Raw genomic sequence first — 24,225 nt, 5'->3', positions numbered from 1 at the left:
TGACGGCAACCTTCAAAAGTCAAATGTACTTTCCTCAGTGATGTTTAAGTGCTCATTGTTTCCTGATGACGATGATGATCTCATGAACGTGACTCCCTCCCTCAGACTCAGATGATTTTATAGGTGCAAGATGGCAGTTTTCATTTCCAGGATATTTTGGCTTCATTTCTGGATAGTGGGAGGAAGTGGAGACGTGAAAGCTGTATTGTTTGCAGCCATGTTCTCTAACCTGTACAGCTGATTTTCCACCACCTTTGAAGATGTGAAATAGTGTGTAAAGGTCATGCGGGTTCATCCTCGTGCATGGGTAACAGATACAAACAACTATATTTTGGCCAAATCTTAAATCTCTGTCTCCATCTTTGTTAGTGGGTTGTAAAAACACCAGGGACATGTTCAGGGCTTTATATCCCTCAAAGATCTTGTGTGTGAAACACAAATGAAAGTTCAGTGACTCTAGGGAGAGACTGTCGTCACTGTCAAACTTCTGGAGACATGAATAATGGGTTCCTGCAAAAGACGAACCCGTTGCCGTGGCAATATGGAATCAGGAATGAAAGTGTGTATTTAATATCTGCAGACTGGCCCTACTCTGCCTTAAGGCTGGGTTTCTATGTGTACGGACCATCAGACATGAAGCGATTCTTTCCACACGGAGTCTCACCGCTCTGTCTTCACGTCCCACGGGGAGCGAGGTTAAGACCGACCTGTTTGCTCCTGTTGGTGAAACACCAGCTGACAGGTCACAGACATGAGGCTGAGGTGCAACATGCACAAAACAAGACTCCCCACCTGGTAAATCCAAAACATGATGAGCTGAAAATATAAGATGACAATAAAAGAAAAAAATTGCATCTCAAAGAAAATTTGACCCATTTTATTCATTTGCTCCTAAGTGCCGGGAGCGATTGTATCTGACATTTTCATTCTCACATACAGCCCCTTTGGAAAATTTCAGGAAAAAGATTTAGATTGAACATGTGGTCTCTGGTGGGGTCCGGAACCCCACAGGTTGGAAACCAGTTCAGGAAACAGGGTGGAAAGCCGACGCATGCTGGGACTAATCACATCACATAAATGACACTCTCTCTCCCTGGTGTTTCTCAAGAGCACTTTAGTGTCTTGAGCAAATGGTGCTTGTGACATTTCCAGCAGCACTTCAAGGGTCTGCAGCTCTCACGTGTAACTCACTGAATTTACTGTTGCCTATTAACCCTTCGTCAAATCGTCAGATCCAGTCCTGAAGTCATCGTCCGTCCCACGCAGCGACGCACCACAGCCCCACATTACTATCTTGATTCGTTAGCATAGCCCAGCACCAACCGAGCATCCGCTTAGCGCCCCTCGGCTCGGGGGAGCTGATACTGATTTATCCAGACCTGCGGCGCTTAGGAAATAAGGCTCAGTCTTTAATCTCGGGGATGAGTGACAGTTCAGATATTACTCTGTAGTTTTTAATAACAGTCAGCGCCGCGCCACGAGAGACGGGGTGATGAACATGAGCACTATCTGATGTTTGGATCATCTCCCGGCCCCCTGACACTGCCACGCACAAACACAAACACACACACACACACACACACACACACACACACACACACACACACACACACACACACACACACACACACACACACACACACACACACACACACACACACACACACACACACACACACACACACACACACACACACACACACACACACACACACACACAGAAAAACCTCCCAGTGTATGAGCACGAGAGCTTGTATTTGTTTGTGTCTCTTTGTATAAACAGAATATTTAAGGCATTTACCACAAAAGAATGAGTGACATGATAAAGATGCAGTGAGATGAGTTTGTTTTTTTATAGTTTGTGTCCAGCAACTTTATTTAAATGCAAATTGTAATACTTTCATGATCTTCAGTCGGTGTGAAAATCAATAATGAACGAGCTTTTATTGCAAAATCTCCTTTGCTATACGACGCAGTTTCTCTCTCCTCCCATTTTGATATATAACCTCCAGCTCCGTATGCCTGCCCCATCATTTCTCTACCTCCTTCCCCCACTCTTGTCTTTCGATCCTTCATTCTGTCTCTCCCTCGTTTCTCTGGCCACCATTCGCAAGTGCTCATTCACTTTCTGTTTCTCTCCCTCTGGCTCTCTGATATATGCTCCTCGCACACCCCCTCACTTGAGCTCAGCCTCGCCGTCATTTGTCAGCCCCTCCCCGGCTTTTTGGGTTTTTGCTGCGCCGCCACAGTTCGCCTCTCCATAACTCATTTGCTTCCACTTAAACTCCATTCAGTCGGATTGCCTCATTCACAAGCTTTTTTTTTTTTCTGCCTCCCTCTGTTGCCCACACCCTATATCTCTCTTTCTCTCTCTGCAATTCAACGTTCACCTTTTCCACCTCTTCCCTGAGGTCCTGTTCCACCTCTTCTTCTGTTATTATTCTTCCTCCCTCCCTCTCCTGCTCCCTAATCCTCTTATATTCCCTTCCTCTCCATCACAGACTGGGACAGGACACCAGTTGTCTGGTGTTGCAAACATTTATTAAAGAGCAATTAAACAGGCTTTTCAATCTTACTGCAATTACAACAGGAAAGGAAAATGGATTCACCTGTCTCCTACTAGGATAAATGAAGTTTTCTCTTTGGAGATGCATTTCCCTCGGCACCTTCTGAAAACTTCCTTCCACCCATATCATCTTGTTCTGGGTTTAGTCACTGTATGATGAGATTAATTTGAATTGGAGATTTTCTCTTCACTACTCTTAAATCTAACTGCTGTAAAGTTGCTGCTGCCAAGAGAGGAACATTTTGGGAAGAACATTTACTTTACATGCCAACATGAGTTGGTTTATGAGTAAAGCTGTGTCCAATTCACACAGTAGCTTTAAGCAGGGGGATTTTATTAAGCAACACAATTAAGCAAACTCTAAACAGCCAAAATAGTTTTGGCGCAGGTGATGGCACTCGGGCGTTTCGCTCCAACAAAGGCCCACATTTGTTTTAGGATAGTTGTGGCAACTTTGTGCTCACATCCATTTTGTTTGGGCCACATGTGCTGCATCATCGTCTGACGTGGACCACATCCGTCTGCTGTCTGGGAGGAAGTCAGCTCAGTCAGCATGTTGTTAGAAACCAGGATTTGTTACACAATATTCAAACATAATAGCAGATGGTAGTGAGACAACGAGAGCAAGATCATGTAAAACAATACAAAAAATACAAAGGATTGAATTATATTTTTTTTTAAAAGCATGTTTTCTTTTTGTTAAGTTTAATAAGTGGCGGTTTTCACTTGCAAACTTTTTTCATGATATTATTTTGTGTTGGATTTAGTGTTCAGACAAATCAGTTCTTAAAGAGTTAAATCATGTATCAATGAGTAGTAGTGGGAAATATTTATTGTTGCACAGTCACTCACATACATACAAGGCAAACATCCCCGTTCCTGCGTGTCACAACTTGTGTGCGTTGTAGTTGTGCAACAGAAATGCAGGTGTTAAATTCTGCAGAAGTTGTTTCACCATCTTATTAATTTCAGTAGAAGCTCAGTGGTGAGTGAGTGTGTGTTTGTGTGTTTGTGCAGTACAGTCAGTGTGTTTGTGCTTTAGTTTGAGGAGATACTGCCTTGAATTAGCAGGTAAGACACACACACACACACACACACACAGGGGACAGGGAATGAGGCAAAGCTGCAGAGTGATTTTGAAGCTCAGGAGTGGATAAGTAATGAAGGTTAAAACAACACACAGAGGAATATTATGGATTGTTTGCAAAGGAAGAAGAGAAACAAGAGACGGTCAAGCCTCATTTGAGCCAAACGACGTCTCTGCTCTGCTCTCGAATTTATTTATTTATTTCACTGCCACTCGTCATTACGTCGATATTCTCATCAACTCCGCAATTATCAGGTTCTAATTCTTTCTTTTTACCTGAAATATATATTTTTCCTTTACAAAAGTTTCTTGTATGTAACTTTCCTCCCAACCCTCTCCTCTCCTCTGTACCCGGCAGGAATCTCTCCCCTGCCTCTGCAGTGTCTCTTTTCTTCTGTCTAGACAAACACACACTCTGATTTGATTGCTGTGTTTATCAGCCGCACACTTTTACTGAAGGCCAAAGACACTTGGCCGCCCCGGGGAAAAATAGAAACAGTGAGATGCTGATGCTGGGGCTCTTTGTAGCCATAGCAACCAACAGGCTCACCTGTTGCTATCGCTTCTCAGCTGGATGGAGAGAAGCAAACGGAAAGAACAATGAGCGTCATGGAACAACTGTTTGTATGATTATTTATATTCTCGTTGTCGTACAAACTCCTTATACGGACAGGAATTTAAGTTCTGAATACGGAAATGATCAGATTGTAACAATCACCTAAAAGACAATGCAGACACACTGTGTATTTATACTGATCTTTGAGCTACGTCACTAAAATACTGAGGATTAGTCATAACTAACGAGCTTTCAGCCTGTGTAGGAAAATAAAGACAATTTCCCTCCGCGCAACGCGTCAGGATGAGTCACCTTGTTAAACCTCATTACCTGAAGACCGTGAATATCTACATGTCGTACTTTGAAACTCAGAGCGAACACGGTTAAGGTGCAGTTAACTGCAGCGTCACCTTCCAGAGGATGGAAAGGCTCCCCATTCCAGTACTGATGTTAAAGTTGTTCCACTTTTTATTGTTTCAGCTCAAAAGAATCAAACATCTCCTGTTTAAATCACCATGAATGTTTCCTGTAAGTCGAGCTTGAGGAGTTTTCTCTGGGAAAGAAAAATCTCAGACGTTTTCTAATGAAAGTCTGTTCGAGGGGTTATTCTGTGTCGCTGGGCTGCGTTATGTAATTGTTGTGTATGGAAAAGTGGCTGGATGTGGTGCGGACAGACAGGAAGTGCTCACTAACACTGGCTGTGTGTGTCTGTCTGTGTGTGTGTGTGTGTGTGTGTGTGTGTGTGTGTGTGTGTGTGCGTGTGTGTGTGTATAGTGGAGATACATGCAATTATTCAGCTGACGGTTTGATTACAAGACTGTGGAGTTTGTGCGTGTGCTTTTGCGTGTGCTTTTGCGTGTGCGCGTGTGTGTGTGTGTGTGTGTGTGTGTGTGTGTGTGTGTGTGTGTGTGTGTGTGTGTGTGTGTGTGTGTGTGTGTGTGTGTGTGTGTGTGTGTGTGTGTGTGTGTGTGTGTGTGTGCGCAGTCTCTGTTCCCATTCGTTCTATTCACTGACTGTGTGATTGTGAGACCGTGTGTGTGTGTGTCTCTTTGTGATGCTTATCAGTGGTGAAATTGTTTACATGGCCTGGTACACAATCCTAACACACACTGACAAGAAGCAGAGAAAAAGGATGAAGAGACGCACACACACACACACTCGCAGCTCTCAGATGTGTGTGTCTTTAAGCGATGTCATGTTTACGGAGGATTCAGCTGCTGATAACTGATCTAACGTGACATTAAAGAACATCACCTGCAGTTGTGCATGTTCTAACAAATTACCCACAAATCACAGTACACTTGTTATGAATGGTGGCCATGCTGTTGTGCTTTAGAAATGTATGAATGTAGTTTTTACACTGTGCCATTCATAAAGTGCTTCCATTCATCCCTGTACAGTATTTAGTATTTAGTAGTATTTACAGTGTTAGCAAACTCTCTGAAATCCCCCATTGTGTGTAATGAACATGAACACTGATTAGATTTTTACCTTTCGCCAAGAGGTTATGATTTCATTACCGTTCGTGTGTTTGTGACAACGATTACCCAAAAACTAGTGAACCCATTTTATTAAAACTTGGTGGAACAGTGGGGTGTGAGTCAAAGACGAAGCCATTACATTTTGGAGTGGATTCAGATAAATGGGCGGAGTCAATCATTTTTTGTGTCTTTCTTTAAGATGTCGAGATAGCCGTGACCGAGGTGTGCAGCCTTCTAGGTTGTACAAGTTGAGGTTGATGAACTATTTCATAACTTCCTTAAACTGCCTCAACATGAGATGATGATGTAACTTTGACAAAACAAAAAGTCACGCTCTCAAACTGAAAAACCACGCTCTTAAATAAAGACAAGAAAATAATACTCCATATAAGGTTTACAGTCCTCAACACTTTATTCACTTTGTCCATCTGTGGTCATAGATTCAATGTCCATCACACTGTGCAGGAGACTTTGCACAAAGTGAAAAATAAATAAGCAGAGCCTTTTTTTGCCCCGTGGAGCAAAAGTTACAACCTTAATCTCTCTGGAACCTGATGTTGCTCCTTCGCTACAGGCTCGTATTGAACTGAAGATGTGTTTGGAGTTTGAGAGTCACTCCGCTCTGGTGAAATGCAGCAAATACTCAAAGCAAGAAGAAGATCAAATAATACACCTGTTCTTCTGCAACTTGTTCATCCTTTCAACACGCCAGGCAGTTGTTGTGACCTCAGGTGCAAGCTGTTTGAAGATGTGTATATAAGCATGTGAAACCTGTGTGTGTGTAGCCGAGCAGACGCACACTCGCACACTCGTGCACATTCATCTATCATTACACGAACACTTGTATATGGAGAATCAAAAGCTTTCAGTGGGTTCTTTCACTCCGCTGCACACAGACAGTGAGTCGGCCTCTGAAAGCACCCCCCCTCCCAAAAAAAGAATAATCAGTCAATGGTGTAAGAACGTCTGCCCCAGAGAGATCATGCATACACACACATGCACACTCACATGCACCCAGACAGTGGAGGAGCAGAGGTGTAAAATCCAAGTCAGGAGTTTCTTTTATGACTCCTCTGTGAAACCAGCAGCTTTTCCCCAGCGAAGCAGAAGATGCATTAGCGTGTTCTTATCCTCCTATTTGCAGCTTTGCTTGTTTTCCAGTGTTTTCTCTCTCTGTTCTGTTGTGTACTTAACATTTCATGGAATGTTATTGTGTGTTATTTGTGCAATGAGTGAATTGCTGATGTAAGTTCATTAGTGTGTATCGTTGTTTTGACAGGATCATTTCACGCACATTTACATGATTTAATGCTAATCACTCTGTTTTTGTGTGTCTCCTGCTTGCAGACGACGGGCCGTACCAACGAGACCCTCCTCCTCCTCCCCTCTGCTCCTCCTCCACATTGAACCCTCTGTTGGAGGATCGAAGGAAGAGCCACATCCCGGAGGAGTTTGCAGGCCTCCTTCATGGCTCTTCTCCAGCCTGCGAGACCCCTGACACGCCTTACAACCTCTACAGTCCCAAACCTCGCAAATATGCCTCCACAGACGTCCAGAGCAGTTTGCTGCAAACCCCAGAGTTCAGCATCGTGATTGGAGGAGGACCCACTCAGGTCTTCTCCAGGACAGGGGGCGAGTCGTTGCCTCAGAGGACCGCCAACGACCCGCAAAAGCCTCAGGTGGTGTACCGGACTATCTTCCACACCAGGGTCAACCAGGATCAGGCTCGACCCAAGAACAGCGATCAGCGGGATCAGCCTCGTGGGTGGTCTACATTGGACCGCCCGCCCTCCCACTACTCCGGTCAAAACCAGAAAGGTCCGGAGTCACAGGGGATCCAGACATCGGGCGAATCCAAGGACGGTTCATCTGGGGCTGGCTTCGAGGAGAGGGCTTGCACCCTGGGGAGGATGAGGTCCATTCCCCGGAGCGTGTTGGACCTGCAATTGTCAAAGTCTCTTTCCAAGTCTGATTCCAACCTGGTAGCTGTGTCTCCCGTACAGGTGAGCTGTTCCCATAATAATTTTCAGTCCCAAATATACATATATACATCTTATTTCCCGGTACTGCCTCGTTCTTCTGAGGCATTTACGTAAGAGGCCAAAGAAACATGAAAGCCTCTTGAAATAAAAGTTGTTAAAAGTACTTTTCTTTTTTGTTAAAGTTTAGGTTTGCACCAAGATCAATGCAAGCAAACGCATTTATTGTAAATATTCAGTTGTATGAATTATGCAGCGGTGGAGGTAGTTTGCATCTTGCTGTATCATGCGGTGTGATCTCAGAAAACGGCAAAGAAACCAGTCCAACCAATTAGATAACTCAAGAATCTGGGCCACAGTGCTCCCTGCTGTGCAGCACATTTCAGAGAGGACTCCTTTAATTCATAGTAAATAAATCACCAGATAGATGCATAGTCTGTTTGATGAAAATGGCTTCATTATAACTGAAACTTTTATGAGCCGTGAACGGACTTGCATTTTATTCTCAGGTTTTTAGTTGTCCACATATTTAAGGTTAAAAAAGGTTGCGTGTAGTTTAATAATTCTTGAACAAAATGGTTCATTTCTATGTCCAGGAGGAGCACAGTTGGGGGTCTGGATCTCGGGGGCAGGGGCCTGGAAGTCCGAACCCAGGGGAGGGTGCCAGCCCTGGGGGGAGACTGGAGAGAACGCCTTCCTTCACTGCTGAGTGGGAGGAGGTAAGAAGACGTTTTTTCCCTTTTGTGTTTGTTTGTCTGTTTGGGGATTACGCAAAAAACTACTGGTCTGATTACCCTGAAATTTGGAGGAAGGATGTGGTGAGGCTCAGGAAAGAAGCTCATAAATTGTTGAGGTTTTACAACCTTTTCGTTGATTAATCCGCAAATAATTCGAGGATCTTGATTAAAAAAAAACAACTGATATTTATGAGTGTGTGCAATTTGGTGCACTGTCGGGCGAATGCACAGCTTTTTATCAGATGTTTAGCATCAATCAAGATCGTAAAGAGGGAGAGGATGGATCAATCCATTTCTGTACGTTGACACAGATTTTTTTTTACAGTAAAAGTGATTAAAACTCGATTGCTTTTCAAAATGAACCGTCTCTCCAGGGGACAGACGAAATCTCTGCTTCCACAGCTCGGAGCTACTTCAGTCTTTTCTCAGTTTAAAAAAAAAAAACTTCTTATAACTCCACTGCAGAAGGAGCCCCAGTGCTGATTTAATATGCTCCTGCACTGATTTCCCTGATTCTCTTCTCTAACTGGCGACAGAGCTGCAGGGAAGATATCAGAGAGGAAGCAGTTTTCCGTTATAGAGGGTCAAGTGCGGAGGTTCAGGGCGCCGCGTGTTTCGGTTTGTTTGTCCCCGAGGCGTCTGGGATATAAAAGGCTCGCTGACACAAATGTCATCTAGTGACTGGACAACACGGCCGGGGTCTCGGCCCTCAGTAAACACACCGGGGCGCAGACGCATTAACCTCCGCTCACTGCTCAGCATTCACCCCACAGAGAACACGCTTTAGGAACCTCACAGCATTCTCCCTCCTTCAGAGAACAATGTGTGTAAGAGATTTAATCATCCTCCTTCAAAACGATGCTAATGCATGTGGGTAAAAGTACTTGCCTGTCCACATTTGCATGTATATGTTCATTAATTCCTCAACACAGCGCATAACTGGCTGATGGTGATGAATTACCATATGGAGTTCTCCTGTAATTCTCAGCAATTAAGGTGACCTTTCCTGTTTAATTGCGAGCTACGGGAGGACGAGATAAGATGGCTTCAGGGAAAGTGTAGGGGGACGTGTGGGGGATTTCACCGAGGAAAAAAACCCAAAACAAAGTCAATCTATTTGCAGCACGTGCTCAAGAAAAGAGTTTCATTATTAGCAGGAGACTGATCACAAGGGGAAGCCCCACAACAGTGTGAAGATACTCATACTCATTAGTGCTACGGGAGAGAAGAGCTAGATCAGTGTATGTTAGTCATTTAGGCTTTAATCTGGCTTTAGCAGGAAAATTGCTGAACTGTTGTATGAATCAGAATATGGGCAGAGTGTGTCTCCTATAAATTACTTTACTGGAGAAAGGTTCTCTGGCGTTTAGGCAACAAAACAACTTGGTTATGTTGAGAAATAAAACATGGTATTGGTTTAGATTTACTCTTTAGGAACGTTGACCACATGCACAGGCTTTCTGGTGGAAAGACTTGAAGACAAAATTATCCCCAGTGCAGCTGGAGCAGGGCCAGGCTCCTCTGACCTGCGGTGAGCCGGCAGTCCTGACAGGTGGAGGGATGCGCAGATCGCAGATCAGTGGTTAGCAGCAGGTCCAGGGTCAAGGATGACATTCAGCCAGACACTAATGAGGCCACTGTAGCTCTCTGCAATCCAGACTCCCTCCTCCTTCATCTCTGCTGTGCCTTGTCTTTAGGTTTCCTGCATCCTCCCCTCTGCTCCTCCACGCTTCTTCAATTCACCCGGGGGATGATTGACATTCAGTGTGCTGGCTGGCGTAGTGATCATGTTATGTGACACTTGAATCCAGAAATAGGGGTTAGCCTTATTTCTGGGAAATGAACAGCTCTCTAACGTTGGTTTTCACCCCCGTCTCTCTCTCTGTCTCCCTCCCATTTGCTCAGATCGACAAGATCATGAGCTCCATCGGGGCAGGGATAGGGAGCGGATTGGACATCAAGGAGGACGTCTCAGGTAAAACACGCACAAATATGTATGTGAGAGTGTGAGTGAATCTGACTGAAATCAGTTATTACTAAAGTTATTTGTAAGATGTGAGAAACGCTGCGACATCTCAACAACAAAATCTGACGAGGCAAGAAACACGACAGGTTATCCGAACTTCTCTTTTTGGAAAAACCAGACGTAAACGTACCTGAAACATCACTTTGGAAAAAAGGGAAGGTCAAAGTTAGGGCTGTCACTTTCAGATTTATGCTCGTTGGAGGCAGTTGCATGCTGCAAAGTCGACAAACAGCTTTACCTCTGTTCGTTACTTGACATTCTACAGTGTTGAACCCAAAACACTTCCTCAAGATACTTTGCGAAGCTTTGGTTTGGTGATAGTCGGCGCAGGACGGCTTTGCTCGCTAGCGTCCTCCGATTTCATGGCAAAACAACATAACATGACTTTCTTACTCTTACAGATAGGTCAAGAGGGCATGCAATAGGTCAAGCTGACAGTGAGCGCCCTCTGCTGGATCACGAGGCAAACCATGTCTGATTCACTTCTAGACTGATCAGGTCGTCACAGTTCGAATATGAACTTTTTAGCCCCACATTTGAATTAGTGTTTGAATTTCAAATAGAAAGTGACAGCTAGAGTCAATGTTGTTTAAACAGCTGATGCACTCGCGCCCATCTGAGTGTTGGTCTGACGCTTTATAGCCGTTACTGTTATTTCATTGGTGCATTTTCAACGAGATAGTAACATGCACCTACAGGCAGGTGCACAACCTGTTTACATTGTGCTGGTTACACACAGAGGAAACACTAACAGATTCAGGCAGAGTCACTGGATGTGACGCTCGGGAGAAATGATGTAATGAGAACAACCGTCTTGTTGTTGTTGACTTGTGCAAAAAGCTTCTTTTATATCACGGAAAACAAGATGTTAATTGTAAAACTCAGGGATTATCTTCATTGTGTGTGTGTGTGTGTGTGTGTGTGTGTGTGTGTGTGTGTGTGTGTGTGTGTGTGTGTGTGTGTGTGTGTGTGTGTGTGTGTGTGTGTGTGTGTGACTGTCTTGTGTGCATCAAATCCCTGTTTATGCCACCCTCCTCACCTGCGCACATCCAATGCTCCGCTACTCATCTCTGTTTACTGCGCTCATCCCCCTCTCCCTGCGTTAACTCCCCCATCCTCCACCTCCCGATCCCCTCCCCTCATCCTCCTCTCTCTCTCTTTTCATCTGTGAATGCAAAGCTGCTGCTAACCATGGTTACCACTGGGAAAAATCCTGCTGTGCCAAAACAGCTCCAACCCTCCCCACCACCACCAACACACACATCGCCACTGCTCACCACACACACTGGCAAACATGTACATGTAGACACATGTAGACTGCATACATACACTCAGCGTGGTGTGTGTGAGTGGGAGGGAGCTCGGCTTCTCGCAGACAAAGAAGCTTGAGCTGTTGTGAAGCTGGAGAGAGACAGATATATGTAGAGCGGCAGCGAGCGCAGGGTGATGATCGAAACCCTCAGAGAAGATAGAGACAGGAGGTAGACAGAGGAAAGTGAGCGAGAGAGGGAGCGAGAAAGAGAGACAGGGAGTGAGGAGGGAACAAGGGAGGAAAGCAGTGCTCCGAGAGGAGAGAGAGAGAAAGAGAGAGAGGAGGCTGCAGGAGCATACAGATGAGTGGGAGTACTTGATAAAGAGAAATCCACAGCACAGGCAGCTCTCGCTCTTTTTCTCTCTCTCTCTCTTACACACACACGCTCTCTCTCACACACACACACACACACACACACACTCGATCAAGGGATCAGCCAAGCGAGCGCAACAGCTGAAAAAGAAAGCGGCTGCTGTGCGCGACACACACGCACAAGTCAGTCGCTTTTGCTCGCGGATCTGAAACTCCAGTCTTATCCACCACCCATCTCTGGCAGGATTTTACCCCCAGGACCGAAGCTCTTTTTCTGGATACAACTTCACCCTCCGCCCCCTTCTCATCCTCCCTCCGGCTGGATTCAGAAAAGCAGCAACTGGACGCCTGAACCCACCTGCACCCTTGCATGCTGACCCCCTCCATCCACACCATGCCTCTAGCCTAGCACCCCATACCTTCCTCCTCTTCCTCCTCCTTTCTTCACCTCCCCCCCTTCTACCTGCATCCCCCTTTTATTCTCCTCCTCCTCCTGCTGCCTTGCCAAAAGACTCCTCAAAAGCATGGCGGGCTCGTTCGACAGCCACTTTGCCCGCCATAACATGATGTGGCAGTGCCAGCTCTCGCAGCCGGACTGCCGCTGCTACCGCGTGGACGGCTACTCCCTTCTGAAGCGTTTGCCCCTCCACCCCCTCATAGGTCCCCGCTGCCCGCTGCAATCTGTGGGTCAGTGGCTCGACTCCATCGGCCTGGTCCAGTACGAGAACCACCTGCTGGCCAATGGATTCGACAACGTCCAGTTTATGGTGAGTGTTTGCACAATTGTTTTTGGGGGGAAATTCTGAGGTTTGATCCTCAGTTTCTCTTCCCTTCTTGTTGTTATTTATCTTTGGCTTTAGATTCAATCTCCACTCTCTGTTTGTTCCACCCCCCATCTAAGCTTTCTCTGCTCCCCTAGGTACAACACATCATTTCTCATATTGTCTTTGCAGTGATTAGCAAGGCTAGTTTTTCCTCTTTCACTCTGATCTCTCTCATTTTTTGGCTTTCCTCCTTTTTCTCTCTCATTCCTCCTTTGCCTCTCCCCACTGATGCCATGTGAGGTCCTCCTACGCACAGAAATCCTACGCCACATCTCAGCCACAGCAGAAATCTCAACTCCAGCTTCAAGCTGTACACCAACATGCTCATACTGCACTGACAAATCATGTCGCAGACCTTGATTGTTAATGATTTTTGCATTAATACACTTACTTACATGCACACACACGCGTAGAAAGAGTAGGTGAGACCACCTGTAGCCTGTGGACCAGGATGCAACCTGGTCCTGTGATGTCCAATGACGCGTTTGTCTCCAGTGACGTTGGAGGAGAAACTTTCTGGGTCATTTTGCATTCTGATGCGTGTGTGCATGTGTTTCTAAGAGACGTCCACAGGAGGAGAGGGTTTCATGAGTGATAACGTCGAGAATGAGGAGGAAGTGGGAAAGCGAAGGAGATGCAGTGAAGCCAAGCTGAGAGAAACTGCACCTAATGCAGAAACATGGGTGACAAGCAGAGAGATGCTGACTGGATGAGTTTATCAGATTTTCACTATTGGGGGGGAAAGAAGCTCATATCTCCAAAATGGCTAAATCAGTTTGGGGTTTATCTTAATGATTTAGAAGCAATGCATCATTAGCATTATAGTATTTTACTAACTAGCAGAGGAATCTATAAGTTCTCATGTGACGATACTTAACAACATCATACTGAGATATGAGGCTTTCTAGTCCTTTGTTTTTGCACAAACTTGACGTCATCACATCCAGAAGAGAAATGTGAAAACAGTTAGATGTTCTCTTCTGATATGACGACAACTAACAGCGTATGTAGGCATCTGAAAAAGAAAGTCTGAAAGTCGTGTGTGTGTGTGTGTGTGTGTGTGTGTGTGTGTGTGTGTGTGTGTGTGTGTGTGTGTGTGTGTGTGTGTGTGTGTGTGTGTGTGTGTGTGTGTGTGTGTGTGTGTGTGTGTGTGTGTGTGTGTGTGTGTGTCCACTCTTCCACTCACTGTGACCTGCATCTTTTTCTTTGGTTACCCTGGCAACAGGAGGAAATCACAGAATCTCTCTGATTCTTTCTTTGTCTCAGTAACTAGTCACAAGCATCATGAAGCATTTAATAAGACTTTGATAAGTGGCCCTGAAGCTGATATACAGTTGTGTGTGTAGCTTGTGTATATGAGCGAGGACACTCTTGCTCCGCTCTCTATACTCATCTACATTTAGAAATCTCACATCTCTGCAGTGGCCAATTGTCTTAAGTTTTTCCATATTCGACTTTTGTGGACTTTTTCCTTCATTGCTTCTTGTCCTTTTCCCCCATCTCCTCTTTTTCTTTATCTTACGTTAGTGGAATTAATTGAAAAACATGTTGCCAAAGCAACATAACACATACAGTGAATACATTTCATAAAGTTGCAACATATGCAGGACATAGCTACTTACCAATACAACAAATCAAGGGAAAAAGAGCAAAGGAATCGATTTGTTAGGAGGATTACGTTTCTTCATCCCTGTAAATCCTCAGAGGATGTATGATAATGCCTTCAGCATGAATATTTAACCATTTCTGTGGAGATTTTGCATGGTTTGCTCTCCAGGATATGATTCACAATTCAGCAGTAGAAATGGGAATAAAATTATTTTCCCTCAAGTTGTTTAGGACACATTTCACAGCATGAATCAGGAAGTATAAGGTTGCAAGTCTTCTCCACATAAAGATTCCAACAAATTCATGAGTTCCACTTCAACCTCCTGTTTGGTACCATAATTGACTATTTATTTACTTTAGGACACAAAGACCACATTTACATATTATCAGCTAAGTGTGTGAAGTCATTGTGGCCTCTTAACACATCCAGCAGCTGTTTACTGAAACGAGCCACTTCCCCCAGGTGGAACCGACGCTCAAGCACTTTGTTGGAACTGAGAGAAACTGGAGCTTAATGCACAATAACCCACAGGTCATTTTATTCAGTTTTAATATTAACACAGATTAGTGCAGCTTTAAGTTGAGAAGTTGTCGAACAGAAGCCACTTGGAACATTGTCCAGTTCACAGGATGTGTCGTTTTTCAATATGAATATATTGTTTGATTATTAAACATCAGTGAAGGAATTCACAACCGCGCCAAACCCATCTCACCTCATTTAAATTTAATTCTGATTTAAGTCAATTCCAAAGTGAACTCATATCATTACGCCCCCTCCCTCTTCCTCTGGCACACACGTACACACACACTCCTGCCTTCACATCAGTGTGCACACCTCATTTACTCTCATTTTCACCTTGTTGATCGTTGTTAAGTTTCTGGTGATATTTCTGAGGGACTTAAGGATTCTCTGTTCTCCTGGCTCCGTCGCTCTTCTCTGAAAATGTTTCTCAACAGCTCACGAACTGCCTTTAGATCTGACATGTCACTGCCTTGCAAACATCATGGGGACTTTAAAGTTATTTTTTGAGTTGGCTTCTCTCTGGGTCTCTTCGAGTTTTTCTGGTGTCCCACTTCCTGAGCGGGGATTTACCCTCATTTCGCTGTTCGTGACTAAACTGAACACGGCTAATATTTTCCAACCTTGGGAAAACTCCGCTACCACAAATTGAAATTAAAGCAGCTGAGGCACAGCCTACAGGGATTACGCTGATATTGGTTGCGCTCCTCTTTATTATTGACTGTGGATCCTTCAAGGAAAGGAGTGGGTCAAATTCATTTCAGCATCTCTCCATATGAGGAATCAAGTTAAAATGGCAAACTCAAACAAGTCGCTGCATTGGAATTATTATTTCTTTTTCTTTTCATTTTCGAGACCAGTTCAAGTTCATCTGTACGACTGATTGGTTTGCAAATGAATTCGACCTCAATTCTGATCCGCATCGGATTCAATGTCAGCAAAAGGCACCATGTAGTGTGCAGGAATATAAACATCCACCATTACCATTTAGCACTAATGGGGGTCATTGGAGTGGGCGTGTCTTGGCACCTTAACCAGCCAGTAGAGGACAAGTAGCGCTAGATTGATGGACAAGTGGAAAGAGGGTGGAGTGGTTATTATGGAGGCAGCGTTTAATATGAAGGACACTGGATGGAGACTAATCGCACTCACTCTAAATGACTGTACATGCATGAATGTGGGAGTGAGGGAAACTAACAGTGGAGCTAAACAACAAAAGCAGATTCATATAGATTGTTTTGTGTTTTAATTAAAAACCTGCAGAAATGAAACGACTGGAAACTGAAGCTGCGAATTCAAATTAGAAAAAGTAGTTTCCAGGCTAATGCTAAAATGCCTCATTATCACTCTCTGTTTGCTGGCTCGGTAGCTAACTAACTAGTCAGGCTACACATAATTAAGCTTGACTTTCTTTGGTGCTGGGCAGATAGTGCATAATGGAGACTGATCAAGGATTGGGCAGGAAAAACCAAAACAAAGTGCTGAAAGATGCTAAACTTCCCTCATAGAGCTGAGGGGAACTACAGAGTTCTCACCTGGATGAGATTTTACCATCCTCGTCAGGCTGGATTCACCATAACCTCTGTAGATACTGGTTTTACTGTACTGGGTGTCGCTCCTCACACCCCCAATGCTGAAGGATCAGCTCGAAAACGTGATCATCTGGAGGAAACCTACCATCCCCCTCAACTGTGGCCTCTTTGTGGGACTAGTCTGCAGCAGAGCTCATTCTCCTTGCTCAGTTATATCTTCCCAGCTCTCAACACTCATTATTACCATCAAGCACTCGCACCAAACACGGCACATGGTAATAAATAATTAGATACGTGACCAGACTGTTGGAGTACGAGGAGGAGGAGGATGGAGAGAGGCTGATGGTGGACAGGACAAGATTATGTGTGACTTGTTGTTGCAGCTCACTTGAAAGATAGTTACTAGAGCAACTCTCATTAGGGGAAACTGGCAAACAAACAAATAGTGTGAAAGAATTTCTTTTAGGATTGAATGGAGGTGCTGTAGCACATAAATGGCACAAGTGAAGAGATAACGCATGATATCATGCAGAGGGAATCGATAAGAGCAGCTGCAGGGGAAGTGAAATGACTCTTACGTAACCGTTCTTCCAAGGGATGCAATGAAACGACAGTAGAAATAAATTATTTTCAGTAGTCTGACTTTTAATCATCTTCCAAAAGGAATTCATAATAAAATAGGCAAACAAGGAATAAGAGAAGAATGATGCATCTGAAACCTTTAAGAAACCAAAATCCACTGAGAGAGTCTGTGAAGTGAATAATAAAGAGGCAACAATAAGATGAGAAGAGGCCAGTTTCTTTGAGAGCACACCAGTGGAGACTGGAAGGCGAAGGGATGAACACGAGCATGAAAGGAACAGAACACACACAATAGGCCGAGCATGATTTGTAGTTTTTCGCCCAAGCCTGTTGCTGCTGATAAAAGCCTCTGCCGCCGTCGCTGAATAACAATTTTTTTGCTATATCTCTAATTTCGCCTCAGCCCCCTGCAGTTGTACATGAATTCTAATTTCTGAATGTTTGTGACCCACTGCGGCGCCGTCATTAAGCCGTGCAGTCAAAGTGTCACAAGCAAAACCACAGGTCGTGGCAGTCGTATCAACAATGAGGAGGCTAAACACCTTCCAGCCGCCAGGAAATGGATTGTTAGTGTTCATACCTGTGATGCACACCAAGTGTTCAGCGATTTAAAACGAGCTGGATACTTCAAGAAAAAGTATAATGCCACTGCATTGACAGACAGATGGTTCCTCCAATCACCTGTATCAAGAATTATTTTGAAAGCATCTGCCTTTTTCCAACCAGCTTCCAATGAATCCTTCCCAGATGGTTCTGATGGTAACGAACCATCTGGGAAGGATTCACTGGATTGTATCGGAAGTCTTTTCTTTTTCTTAAATATCTTAACTCTGCTTTTTCCCAAATGATGATTTCCCTTCAGTTTATTAATCCACAGATTTTTAAACACATGGCATATTAATCCATGCTCTCAGTTTATTAATCCATGCACTTGGCTAATTTCCATGTCCCTTCTACCATAGAGCCCCTCCAGCAGGTTGCCTCCACTTTACCTTGTTGAACCAAAGTTTGAAACGTAAACACACTTTGAAAACAAAAAGCTGTTTAAACCTGAGAGATGCTGAAGGAGGAGTGTTAGTAAAACACGTCTCCGGGCCCCCCCCCCCTGCAGCTGATTGGGCACTTCCTGTTCTTTAAGTTATTCGTACCCCATTTTTCTTCCTCTGTGAGAAGAGCGTGGTTCATAGAGCAGCTCCCAGGCTGATTAATAGAGCGCAGAGCCGAGCCGACGTTGGGAGTTACCGTGCTACGAGAGTAATGACTCACAGAGCAGAGTAGATTGTAGGGGGGGGGGTTCAGAGGCATGACTAATTGCTCCCTGTTGGGCTCCTCATAGAACAAGATGGAGCTCCTTAATGTTTGTTCTCTCTCTAAAGCTATTTTTCACTTTCTGTGTTAACACGAAGTTTTCCTTGTATCTGCCATTTCCAAGTGCACAACATAGATCTTGGGATAAATACCACATGGATACATGAAGAATTAACAAAGAGAGAGTAACAACTACTAACTTAAAAGGACTGTTTGTTTTCTGGGCTCTGCTTTATCTCCTAAGGACCTCATGTCTGCCAAGGAGGTTGTGTTCTCACCACTGACCGTTTTGTGTTAGTTTGTTGGTCAGATTCTTTCTTTTGTTGGCTGATTGGTTTGCTTGTTAGTTTGTTGGTTGGTTTGTTGGTTTGTTAATTGGTTTGGTTGGTTGATGTGTTGGCTTGTTTGTTAGTTGATTAGTTTGTTCGTTAGTTGGTTGGTTGCATGATTATGCAAAAACTTGGTAGAACAATGGGGCAAGAAAGAATCTTAACAGGATCCAAATTAAAATCTGGATCTAGCGGTTTAAAATATGATTTCTTAGGAGGGTTATTTTTTCAGCTGCAGTACAGTCATACATTTTGTTGCAGATCCAGTTTAGGAGACTAGTTAAATATTCAGAAATGTAGATCCTGTTGTGAGAGAAACACACAAGAGAAAATACAAGAGAACTATAATATTCAGTTTGTAACTGCTGTCTCAAATCTCTCAAACGTAAATCCACCCAGACGAGCTGAGTGTTGTTCTGGTTTGCTGGTGTGAACACTGAACAACAGCTGCCGTATCTCTTATCTCTGAGGCCACAGCGATCCGCTGCGTCGACCTCTGGACAGAATTGAAATAGAGGGGGGGGGGGGGGGAGGAAACAGGAAGATAACTGGTATCTACCTGCTTTCTTGTTCCTGGTCTATTGGATGTTTATCGCTGTTATTAGTTTGACAGGGAGGAGACGTAAAGGTTTAATCCTTCTATGTGTGGTCCTGGAACCCCCCGAGCCTCCAGGCCGCTCACACTCTCCCCCTTATTTACCACCATCATTTTGGCGATAACCTCAGGTTTACCTTTCTCTTCTGTCACAGTTTATATTTTTCACGGTATTTCTGGCTGAGTTAGCCTTTACTCTATCCTGCAGCTCTTGCTCCATTCCTTCCTTTTCCTTTAATTATCTGTCTGAATGAAGGCTTCCTCTCTGTCTCTCTGGGGCGGGGATGACTGATAGGTCTCTTAAAGTTTCCCATCGGATTAATTAAAGGTGAAGTCGGCATGATGCCCCTACAGGCTGCTAGTCTTAAAAAAAAAAAACTGCTTGTTTCATGACTTTCCTGTTTTCACTCATGTTCTCTAGCTGTTTTTATTTCCTCATCGTTTGATTGAAATAAACTGGAGCAGTACTTTAAGTTGCACTGGCAGGTTTCATCAGAACGTGCATCAACTAATCTGCACGTTGTTATCTCATCTCTAAATCTGCTTTAGTTCTGGATCATAGTGTCTCGACAACGTAACGACCTTGCTGGCATGTGGATGTAGAACTTAACAAGATTTGGGAACAAGATAGTGGCCTTTTAAGGAATATTATCAACTTTGAATTTTACATTTTTACTCCCTCTCATTTCCAAAGAATGAATTGGCAAAATAAAATCCACCAAAAGCCTGGAGGGTTTTATTAGGATCATACAAATCAAACATTGCTTTATAATACTGTTACAGCGAAGGTGTTCTTAATGGAAATGAGACCACACCAGCGGCTTTGCATGTTTTACCATATCTACCAGTGACGTAGTTTCCTTTACACATAACAAGTTAAAGAAATTGACGCCACGTTGAAGTGTTTGAGGAATTTAAATGTGTTTTTCCACTTTTCCTGTTTGTATTAATTGTATTAAGCTGCTGTTAACACAATGTGCGAGAAATGCGACAAAGGTCATGTTACGTGAAGCCGACCGTAACCATGGTTGTTGTTTTGTTGCTCCGCAGGGCAGCAACGTGGTGGAGGACCAGGACCTGCTGGAGATCGGGATCCTCAACTCAGCCCACAGACAACGTCTCCTTCAGGCCATTCGGCTGCTGCCCCGGGTCAGTACCACAGAAAGTCACATAATCCCAACAAGAACCACTCAGACATGAAGCGCAGCCGAGTTCTCTAGTCTGGGTTTATTGTTGTAAATTCACTATCCAAGATTATCCATTTCGACGAAGAGCACATCTTCAATTTTAGCTCCAACTAACTGTACAAAGATTTTCTCTACTTACCATATTTCTGTGTAATTTAACTCTGAGTCTGAGGCTGAGTTTGAACACGGCACCAAAGAGTCGGCACCACTCGACATCACAGCCTCCAGCGCTGCAGCCAGAGAATTAATTAAAACCAAAGGATTTGAGCACATCTCTCCTGTTTGCTTCTCTTGCTCCCAGTAAAACAGAAGTGACCTTAAGATACTTTTGGCTGGTTTTGAATCTGTAAATGTCTCGGCTCCTCTCCTCTGCACTGTTGACTTCTTTTTATAGCTATATACATTTGAGTTATTAGCATTATTGTAGTTATAATTATTATTAGTAGTATTAGAAGTAGTAGTGGTATACAAGAAACTGCTAGAGGTTATCAAGAAGAAGAAGAAGAAGAAGACTTCAGCTTTATCAGTAAAAATAACTAAAAAGGAGTCAGAATAATTAATATTAGAATAATATGAAGGACAGTTTGTGTGCAGGCTGCTGATGTGTGTTAGGAAGGTCAAATACCTGTGGGGGGGGGGTGTGTGTGTGTGACTGAAAGTGACTTCAAAGGTGTTTGACTGTGGAGAGAGACTCTGAACTCTGAGATAAGCAGGTTTCACGCAGGCACCCAGAAAACTTTGATCTCCACTCAGCACTTTCCTCCTCTCATCCACACGGAACTTCTTAGAAATACTGTAAAAAAATTCTACCTTTAACTTTTGTCTGCCCACACACACACACACACACACACACACACACACACATACGTATGCAATGCTCAACTTTAGCTGACGGATGTGGAGATTCTCGTTTGAAGCACCGTAAACTCTCTGAAGCTGTTTCCAATGTCAGAATAAAAGTGAATGAGTGATGAACTGGATTCGCGTAACACAGAAAGTATTTTTGGGGGATCACCCCCCTGCTGTTTCCGTCCTATTCTGGCTCTTCCAGACGTGAGCTTTCTGTTTGCTCTATGAAAATATTCAGCCAGGATGTATTCATGAAGTATTTTTTTGTGTAAAACCCACTCGGTTCCAGCTCTGTAACTCTGTAGCCGCTTCGCTCCTGCACCCCCCGCTGAACTGAGGAAGATCCAATAAATGTTGAATGTAGAACCGAGGCTGTGGCGGCAGAGTCAAGAAGGAAAATGGGGAAGAAAGTGCAGCACAGCAATCAAGTATGATGTGAATAAACAGCTGTCAGGTTATATAACAAACAGTTATTTAGGCTGTATCGTGGTATTTGTACAGAGTTCTACAGCAGCTGGTCTATGCTACAGAGCTCCAGGTCAGAGCGACTGCACCATATGGGCAGAGAAACAGCAAAACAACTCCAGTATCTCTGCATTTATGAGAACACACAGAAAGACTTCTACCAACGGTCCCCTTAGATTCAAACAAGCCTTGTACCTAAAGCCACATCACATTAACACAGCTACACATCAGTGGTAGGTACAGTTTTGTTTCTTGGTCCATAGTCCACCTTTTCCCCAAGTTTCAATAAAATCGGTTCGGTAGTTTTCACATCACCCTGGTAAAAGTCCAGGATTCCTCACCTTTCTCTCCATCTCCTCTGAACCAAAGGTGCGGCCTGTGGGTTACGATGGCAACAACCCGACGTCGGTGGCGGAGTGGCTGGAGTCGTTGGAGCTCGGCGACTACACCAAGTCCTTTCTCATCAACGGATACACGTCCATGGAGCTCGTCAAGAAGATCTGGGAGATCGAGCTCATCAATGTGAGTCTAGAACTTGTTTTTTTATCTCCTCCCTTAACTTCTGAACAGGAGGTGACAGGTGATATTCTACAGTTTAGGAGCCGTAACTTTAAACAGCGATTTATCTGTGGAGTGACACGTTCCTTCATAACAATGAGTAAAAGCACTGTGGTTTATTTTTTGAATTTATCCCACGTACAGTGTCCTGCTGCCAGAAACGCTCACCAGAGCACAATGTGTGTATTACACCATGGCTGAAAATAGTACCAAACAAAAGCATTATTCAGTGATGTAACGTTCCCCTAAAAACACTTTCACATTTATAGGGACAAAACAGGGGATTGTAGGGAATTAGAAAAGTAATGGGTGAGTTTTAGTTTTGGTGTTTTTTAGTGAATCAGTTGATAATAAGCAAAATACAGAATAAAACAAGCGTGATCCTCTAAACAAAGTTAATATGTGATGTCTACAACTTCCTCTTTTCAAACAATGTTTCTCCACGGATAGATTTTCTTCCACCTTTAGGCAGAGAGAGCATGTTTTATCTCAAATGATTAGGTTATAGGGGAGAATTTCCCTTTGTGACGAGGGGCGGTGTGTCCCAGCTGGGGCTCTGTGGAGTTTGTCGTTTTGAGTCCTCGTCCTTCACTCGTGTGACGGAGTGAATGTGTGTCTCCTGCACATCTGCACACACATCTGGCTGTGTGTCCGAAGTGAGGCTGAGGTGCATGTGAAGGTTTTTCTCTGTGGGAGGATGCTGAGGCTATAATGGTACAGAATGCCCATGAGACATTTCTCCTCATTACAGTAATGTGTGCTGAGAAAACAATAAGGGAGGAGGACCGTATTTGCTGTTATATCATAACCGTACATCTTTTTTTTCTGTATTTGACTTTGTGTCACAGCAGCTCTTCATCTCGCTGCACTTTGTTCGGCAGCTTGAATTTTGCAATGTACCATTTTTACAGCTGCTTCCCTTCATCGCATCTCCCCGTCTGTAAATGTCAGTAAAGGTGGATGATAACAAGGTTTGACTTTCGAGCTCCCGTGTTGTCACAAGTGCTGAAGGTTTGCGATTGAATTTCTCACCAACATTAAATCTTCAGTAGAGTCGGGATTTACTGCAGCGGCCGCGTGGCAGAGCTGTGCCCCTTTGATGCTCCGAGAGGGAAACGAAATCGTGCTCGGATGCAGAGGGGCGCCCGATGAGCTGATTTCAATGAGAGAGAGAGGGGGGGGGGGGGGAATAGAGAGAGATGAGAGGGGGGATGTTTTTCCTTCCCAGTGGAGGATAAAGTGATAAAGTGATGAGTGATCAGCTGGAGGAGGTGGAGAGGGAGTTATATAAGCATGTGGGATGCAAGATGTTTCACAGCGCTGGGGATACCACCCACATGCTGCGCTTGAGTGAGTGTGTGTGTGTGTGTGTGTGTGTGTGTGTGTGTGTGTGTGTGTGTGTGTGTGTGTGTGTGTGTGTGTGTGTGTTTTTCTGGATGCATATGCAAGATAGAAACGTGTGAATACTTGCTTATGTGTTTTTATATGTTTTTAAATGTTCTTAGATAGATCGAGAGAGAGAGAGAGATAGAAAGAAAGAAAGAAGGATATATATATTGTTTTTTAAAGGTTCTGTTTATCATGGATACCTTAAGTCCTTAATTTGAACCTGCATGTGGATAAGATATAAAACATCCTGGTTTATCCTAATTAATCAATTCAACCTCTGTTAGTAAAGAAACAGGTGTAGAACCGATTGTCACCACAAGAGGCTGCACAAGTCCACTACATGTACAGTGAGTGTGTCCACATACTAATGTCTACTTTTGGAGTCTTAAATCAACTTCAGACAATTTGCAGCAACAGGGGAAA

The 24,225-nt window shown here is 44.0% G+C and overlaps 1 protein-coding gene across 5 annotated transcripts in view; it reads left to right on the top strand.

Moving 5' to 3' along the window:
* anks1b (ankyrin repeat and sterile alpha motif domain containing 1B) overlaps positions 1-24,225 on the top strand; it is a 163,369-nt gene that overhangs the window by 107,008 nt on the left and 32,136 nt on the right. For all 5 annotated transcript variants that reach the window (XM_034579033.1, XM_034579029.1, XM_034579028.1 and 2 more), the window contains 6 exons: positions 7,038-7,693; positions 8,266-8,388; positions 10,312-10,381; positions 12,717-12,823; positions 20,405-20,503; positions 22,225-22,377. In XM_034579033.1, coding sequence (XP_034434924.1) covers positions 7,038-7,693; positions 8,266-8,388; positions 10,312-10,381; positions 12,717-12,823; positions 20,405-20,503; positions 22,225-22,377 — 1,208 coding nt within the window. The remainder of the gene's footprint in view (positions 1-7,037; positions 7,694-8,265; positions 8,389-10,311; positions 10,382-12,716; positions 12,824-20,404; positions 20,504-22,224; positions 22,378-24,225) is intronic.

This window comes from Hippoglossus hippoglossus, chromosome 23 (assembly GCF_009819705.1).
Source record: "Hippoglossus hippoglossus isolate fHipHip1 chromosome 23, fHipHip1.pri, whole genome shotgun sequence".
Lineage (NCBI taxonomy): Eukaryota > Metazoa > Chordata > Actinopteri > Pleuronectiformes > Pleuronectidae > Hippoglossus > Hippoglossus hippoglossus.
The sequence above is the reverse complement of the archived record's forward strand: the minus strand, read 5'-3'. Positions and strand labels throughout refer to the sequence as shown.